At 39.0% G+C, this 7031-nt stretch overlaps 1 protein-coding gene across 2 annotated transcripts; it reads right to left on the bottom strand.

Moving 5' to 3' along the window:
• Positions 1-769: 769 nt before the first annotated feature.
• On the bottom strand, positions 770-5550 carry LOC112010717 (trihelix transcription factor GTL1). Of its 2 annotated transcripts, none has more exons than XM_024043071.2 (3): positions 4458-5545; positions 1910-3635; positions 770-1797 (listed from the first exon to the last, which is right to left on the bottom strand). In XM_024043071.2, exons 1-3 carry the CDS (start codon positions 4835-4837, stop codon positions 1519-1521), a joined length of 2385 nt encoding a protein of 794 aa, XP_023898839.2. In that variant the 5' UTR covers positions 4838-5545; the 3' UTR covers positions 770-1518. The 2 variants fall into 2 exon arrangements, with proteins under 2 accessions (XP_023898839.2, XP_023898840.2); XM_024043072.2 differs by having other exon boundaries at positions 1762-1793; positions 4458-5550.
• Positions 5551-7031: the final 1481 nt, after the last annotated feature.

The following is a 7031-nucleotide window of genomic DNA, read 5'->3' as shown; positions in this document are numbered from 1 at the left end:
CTCCAATTTCAAAATCCTAGTTTTGCCCCTGCATCTTACACGTGAAATTACACATGACTATAGTATTTAGATCAGGATTCAAAACTTTTTTTAGAGTAAAATTTTATGATTATTTCTTAATGGCTTGGTTATATATGGGGTAAAATCATAGATATAAGAGATTTGAGCTAAGAGTTAAACCCTAATTTTTTTTTTTAATGCCTTCTAAATATATTTTTTTAATGATATTTATTACATGATTTCTCGTGCTCCCTACATGTGACCCCATCTCATTAATAACTCATTTAAGAGTGATAAAAAGAACACTTTTTCCCCTTCTTCTTCTTCTCTTTTTTTTTTTTTTTTTCCTGTCAATTGTAATTATAATTTACACTATGGGATAACCTTGCCCAGGCAAAATCCTTCATTAATCATTGTGGATTGAAGACAGCTCTCCCTCCTGTGGATAGGGTCATTGCTTTAGATGAAAGAATAAGAGGTTATGGATTTTTAAATCCTACACAAATTGAAATGTCTAGCGAATTTTCTCTCTCTCAGGTAACAATTTGGAGGATCACATGATCCAAGAAAAAATAAAATTTTCGTTTCATCAGCATCACAGTATCCAAGTCCATTTGTTTTGTAATAAAATTAGTAAAAAAATTTTAACAAATTTATTTTAACAAAAGATTGATAGGCTTTAATTTTCTTCCTAACAAAAAATTAGTAAGATTAGTGTTGCCCCGTTAGAAGCCAACTATATATTGGAAATTAGGTGCAGGAGGTGGTGAGGATGAAATTAATTAACATAACAAATATTATAGGAAATGGAAAATGGTAGTAATATTATTACAATTTGAATATGAAGGACAAATTTCTGGATATCCCCAGTTTCTTTCTTCATCCAAATCAAGAAGGAGGAAGAAAGAAAGAAAGAAAAGCTTAAAAATTAAGAATAAATAAATAAATAAAAATAAAATGAAATGAAAACCTGAAAGTACAACATGTGCTTCTTTCAAAACTACCTTATCTCCCTGCTCGTGTGTTTCTCTCGTGATGTTGCTGCTGCTGCTACTGGGCAAGCTTATTTCTCTGTCTCAATTCAATAATCCATTCCTCCCGTTTTACCTTTGAAACGGTTTATTCACCAACAAATCAATAAATTAGAAAAATCTGGTACAAGTGAAGTGACTGCAATGCCATCCAAAGATTTCCCACCTTAATTAACGTACACATGTATATTCTAACCCAAGGTACCGGACAAGTAGCAGAAGATGTTAGCTAGTGATCATGGGAGTCAGAAAGAATTGGATAGGAAAATAATAATTTTGTTTTCTTTTCCTGAGACTGAGAGGAGGAGGAGGAGGAGGAGGAATTAAGGTTGTTATAATGAGGATTTCAACACAGACGTTAGCTAGCTAGCTAGGTATCTTCTCGAGCTTCTAAACACGTACATACATTTATGGTACAGTTTTGGCGAGGAGGACCTGACCTGACATGACTTAACTGGGTACGAAATCATGGCTGCAAGAGCAAGGACTATTGAACTAAGGCCAAAAATGAGGGAGGTCCATTTCCTCCCCCATTAGAGGACCCTGTATTCTGTCTCTGAAATTCTATCTTATAGCTCAGCTTTCTGTCCACTTCTAATTCTTCATTCTCATTATCTTCATCCTCGTCCTCCTCTTCTTCTTCTTCCTCTTGATCATCCATATTGTCGCTTTCAGCTTCCTCAATTTTGTCATAGTCTTCTACTATTAATTGTTGCCGACGTTGATGCTCCTGCTGCTCCATTAACTCCTTCACAATGTCTTCTGGCTTCAAATTTCAGTAAAACAAGAATCAGCATATTTCTCCTGGAAGCCTATATAATGCCAATACTCTTTTAACTCTTAAAAGTAAAAAATTAAACTATAGGGATTGAGTTTACCTTCTTGGATGCCCCTCCAATTCCTTCTCCAAAGAGATCTTCTGGCAAACCTACATTGCTTGACTGGGTCTGGGTCTGGGTCTGGGCCTGTACATGTGAACTAGCTCCATTTTTGTTTTCAGATGCAGTGGTAGCAGCGAGTGGTTGTTGTTGCGTTTGTGGAGTTGGCATAATTGCTGCTGCTGGGGCATCACTTGTATCTTGCTTGATGGTCTCTTGTTGTTGTTGTGGCATATTTTGGTTAACAGAAGTAGTGCTGGTGCCGCCGCCACCACTGGTAGAGCCGCCGCCAAGTATCTTTTTCCGGTAAAGGGCATCTAGTTCGTGAAAGTAAGGACAGGTTTTGGCATCTTCGGGGCGTTTCTTGTTGCTTTCCTTCACCTTCTTGTAGTACTTATTGATGTTTTCCCATTTTTCCTTGCATCTCTTCGGATTCCTCTTGTAACCCATCCTGTGCATCCGAGCTGAAATTTCTTCCCAAAGTGGACCCTTGGGCCCTGCTTCTTGGTACCTTTGTTCAAGCCCACTCCTCAACTTTATAAGTGCAAGAACTTCTACCTTGGGCCATCTCGAGGATGATGTTGCTTCAAAGCTCCCTCCTCCACCACTCATAATTATGTCCTGTGCCTGTGGGGGTACCTGTTGTTCTGGCACAGCCAGCACTACTCGGGAGAAGTTTTGAGAATGTTGGTGAACTTGTTGCTGTTGCTGTTGTTGTGGCTGTGATGGTGGCGGCGTTGGCGTTGGCGTTGGCGTTGGCGCTGGCGCTGGCGCTGGAGTTGACGTGGGGATAGGGGCTTGCTGCGACACAGGCGGTGGTGGTGGTGCAGCAGGAAAACTTAGAGGTGGTGCAGGTGTAGGTAATTGGATGGTCTGGCCAGTAATCTTTTGTAGAAAAGTAACAATGGCGGCATCCCTAGAAGCAGAGATAGCTCGGTCCTGAGCCATGACCTCGTGCTCACGGGCAAGCCTAGCCATCTCTTGCCTCTTCCAAGCTTCGTCTCTTATCATCCTGTCTTGTTCTCTTTTCTCAATGGCTTCCAGAAATCTTTGTTGCATCACTTCTTGCTTGTGCATTACCTGTTTCATTAGATTCTCAAAGAATTGCATCATCCTACGGGTGCCACTGCTTGATGATGACCCCCGTTTACGTTTGCGGCTGCTACCTACGTTGGATGGCTCCCCTTCTAGCTCTAGGCTCTCCTCATCATCATCATCATCGTCATTAGTGCCCAGAGAAGAGGACGAACTATTAGATGAAAAGCTGATACCAGTGGGCAGCTGGGTGGCTGTTCTTACTACTGCAGCTGCTGCTGGTTGTACAGACACCACAGGTGCAGTCATCGCTGCTGTTGATGCACTCGGATTGGCAGGAAATATTCCGATAGTAGGAGGAGAAGCTTGGGTAACTCTGACGGATGAGATTGGCATAGGGTTGCTGATGATGCCTATCCCAGCTGTACTGGAAACAACAGCTGGGTTGGTAGTAGTCGTCGCGGGTGGCGGCGATATGAGGAAAGGTGAGGGGTTATTGCTGGTGGTGGCGGCACTGCTACTGCCAGGTGATGAGCTATGGAGAGCCTCAAGCTCACTGAAGAACTTGTAGCTTTTCCCATCTTGACGACCGGCTCGCCCTTCCTTTGTTCGCTTGTAATACTTGTGAACGTTCTCGAATTTTTCCTTACATTTCTTGGCACTCCTTTTGTATCCCAGCTCCGTTAGCTTCCTGCGCACCAACCCCAGTTTTTACATAAAATAAACGCCTTCCAACAAATTCTAGAGTATCATCAATTTCACAATTATACAAAACCATATCTGAAGATTAAGAAACAAAACCCCACACTGAATTTGATAATCTAGTTGGTTTATCAAAGGTAAAAAGGTGAACTCCATACATAAAGAATGAGGGAAGAGAGAGAGAGAGAGACAAGTTTACTGTTTTTTTGTTTCCTATTATATATTAACTATTTTAAAACTAATAAAAAAATGAAAGTAAAAGAAGAATTCTTCTTGGGATTTTCAATTTCCGATTGAAAATAGGAAAATAAAATAGATAAGAGGAAAGTTTAGTGTGTGTATAAGGGGATTGGGTGGTATACATGCAGTGGATCTGGGCCGCTCATAATTAAAAAAAAAATATATATATAAAGAGAGAAAGAGAGAGAGAGAGAGAGAGAGAGAGAAGGATCCTAACAGCTAGCTCGTGAATTGTGAGGGAAAGAGATAAGAAGCCATGTGCATATTGTCTGCAGAATGAGAGTGGGGCGTGTGTGTTAGAGACAGGAGGGATCCTGAGAAAAAAAAAATTGCTAGCTTTCATGTATCCATCATTACTGAAAACTACTACCATTAATAAAGCTTTCAATGTAAGCTCCGGAAGACAATGCGTTTTAATGAAGAAAAAGATTTTTTTTCTTCTATAAAATGAAATAAATAAACTTGTCTGGAAAATGGAAATGAAGAAAGGAAGATAAGAAGAAGGTTGAAATAAAGTTGAAATGAAATAATATAAATAAATAAATAAAAATAAAATAAAAAAAAGTGGTACCTAGAAACATCTTCCCAGAGCGGGCCCTTGAGAGTGGCATCACGGAAAACAGCATCCATCTCCGACCTAATTCTGAGAAGTGCTAAAGTCTCTTGCCGAGGCCACCGATTACCACCGCCAACGCCAACGGCTGCTCCTCCTGCTCGATCGGCCTCATCCCCAACTTCATCACCTTGTAAAGGCATCAGTTCATCCAAATTAACTGCGGCTGAGGCTGAGACTGAGGCAGGAGGTCGGCTGCTGATGGGAGAAGCCGCTTCTACTACTAGCTGACCACCACCACCTTGCTCGCTGCTCTCCATACCCATCGGGTTCGGGTTAGCTCCAGCAGCACTCATTTCGAACTGAGCTTTATTAGACCCTCCACCTTCTTGTTGCATCTTTAATTTTTCAACACCCAGCTAGCTAGCTAGCTCCTCCACTTGTGCGCCTTGCACCTTGCTTTCCAAATTCTAATATATATATATAATTCTAGCACCAGTCGCAGCAGCCACAAAATGATCAACTGGATCTTCTTCTCACTTTCCCTTTCTCCCTAAGCTTATTCATTCACTCACTCACTTACTCGTAATGTTGCTGGAGGTAAGAGAGAGAGAGAGAGAGAGAGAAAGAGAGCAAGAGAGAAGTTTTGGTGAAAGATGAAGATTGTGGGATCGATGTTAAGAATGGAAAAAGAAGAAGAGAGTAGACAGCTGGAAAGAAAAGAAAGCCAGAAAGTGAATTTCTATGAGTTAGTGCTGGCCTTCAGATTTGATCTTTATTCCTTTGTTTATTTTACTCTAATTTGGAACCAAATAAAATAAGATTTAAGGAAAAAAAAGCAAGCAGTAAAGAAGAAAGTGAAGATAAGCAGACGGGCATAATCATCATCATCATCAACTGGCACTGCACTGTCCTGTCCCTGCCCCTGCAAAATTGACTGTGAGAAAAAAAGAGAAGAAGGAGAGAATGGGTTGTGGGGGAAAGAAAGAAAGAAAGAGATAAATGTAGAGAGAGAGAGAGAGAGAGAGACAGAGAGAAATGAATGGAGATGACGATATTAAGGATTATGATGATTAAGAGAGAGAGAAAGAGAAAATGATAAAACCAACTGGATGCTGTGTTGTCAGCAGCTCTCACTTTGCAGCTAATAATTGTTAAAACCATTTACCAACATATATCTACTTTTTTATTTTTATATATATAAAATAATAATAAAAATAAAACTTGTGAAAAAGGATATGGCAAACAATCCGTCACACACTCACGAGTACCCATCATTCGGAAATAAAAATCCAGTGCCACCCCCATCTTCAATCATGTTCTAGTAAATTGACTAACACTCCATTTTGGTCTACGTGGCATCTCGTTATTGGACTATTTTTAACTGTTTCAGCACTGACAGCAGCAAAGTATTGCCCCCCCCTTCTCTCAAGGGACACACAACAGATTCTTTTTTCCTTTTCTTTCTTTTATCAAGTTCAAACTCCAATTATTTTTATTTTTATTTTTATTTTTTTAACTACGCACTTCTTCAGTCGGAACAAACTCGAGGATTGAAGCCCAGGAGAATCAGAATATGTCTACGCTCCAACTTAACCAGAGTTAAAATGTAACCCAAAATAGATAGACGAAATGCTTAGATCTACTACTACAACTACTATTTTTTATTTTTTTATTTATAATTATTAATTAATATTACTACTAAAACCCACCACACTTGAAATGAAAACTCATGAATTATTTTTATATTTTCCATATAATAATAGGGTAGTGTTGATAAGATCCCGAAATATCTTTATATCAAATCATTTTGCTTTATATCCGATTTTTTATCAGCTTTATAGAATGTAAAGTTAATAAAGCTAACTTTATGAATTTCACTTGTCACTTCAGTGATATTTTCAATCATTTCATAAAATAAAATCTAAAATCTTATGAATATATGCCTTAAGCGTGTATATTAACTATTTATTTTTGAAAACTGTTTATATGGAGATTTGAAAATTTTGTAAAAAAAAAAAAAATCACTTTTTTATTTTTATATAAAAAAAATTTACTTAAATAGTTTCTCAACATATGCCCTAAGAGGATATGATAGTAAAACTCAAAAATCTAACACTACCAAAAAAAGTATAACTTCATGTGGCTGATTGGTAGAGAAAATGTAATAAATCATGTAAAACTGAGTGAGTAACAATTTGTAGCGTAGAAGAATTACGACAAAAATTATAAGTTTGTTTGTAGTGGAGAACAACTCTAATCCCATATATGCATAAGCCGCATAACATTGAGCTCAGCTGGGTGTTTGTGTTTGGTTGGTTGAGGAGGGCTTGGCTTAGCCTAGGCAGCGCTGGCTGGATCAGTGGTGGTGTCAGATGAGATTGGGTGACTTTAGTTCAGTTTTAAGTTTTAACAAAGTTGGGGTTGTCGTGTCGGCCCCATCTCCGCCTGACATGCTTAAATAAGTTCCATGTGATTGGGGCGTCTTAAATTCCGTATTACCACCCCTTTTATGCCGAGGTAAACCGAACGAATAATCTCAATCATCTATGGCTACTAGATCGGCCCCTATCAAATTCAGCATTTGGGGGT

Source organism: Quercus suber, unplaced genomic scaffold (assembly GCF_002906115.3).
Source record: "Quercus suber isolate HL8 unplaced genomic scaffold, Cork oak 2.0 scaffold_285, whole genome shotgun sequence".
In the NCBI taxonomy this organism is placed as follows: Eukaryota; Viridiplantae; Streptophyta; class Magnoliopsida; order Fagales; family Fagaceae; genus Quercus; species Quercus suber.
The sequence above is the reverse complement of the archived record's forward strand: the minus strand, read 5'-3'. Positions and strand labels throughout refer to the sequence as shown.

Excerpts from the sequence above, each read along its gene's own strand:
- LOC112010717 (XM_024043071.2), bottom strand. The coding sequence starts at position 4,837 with ATGCAACAAGAAGGTGGAGGGTCTAATAAAGCTCAGTTCGAAATGAGT. Across the intron at positions 3,636-4,457 it reads CTCTGGGAAGATGTTTCTAG|GAAGCTAACGGAGCTGGGAT; the intron begins GTACCACTTTTT and ends GTTGGTGCGCAG. Across the intron at positions 1,798-1,909 it reads TTGGAGGGGCATCCAAGAAG|CCAGAAGACATTGTGAAGGA; the intron begins GTAAACTCAATC and ends TGAAATTTGAAG.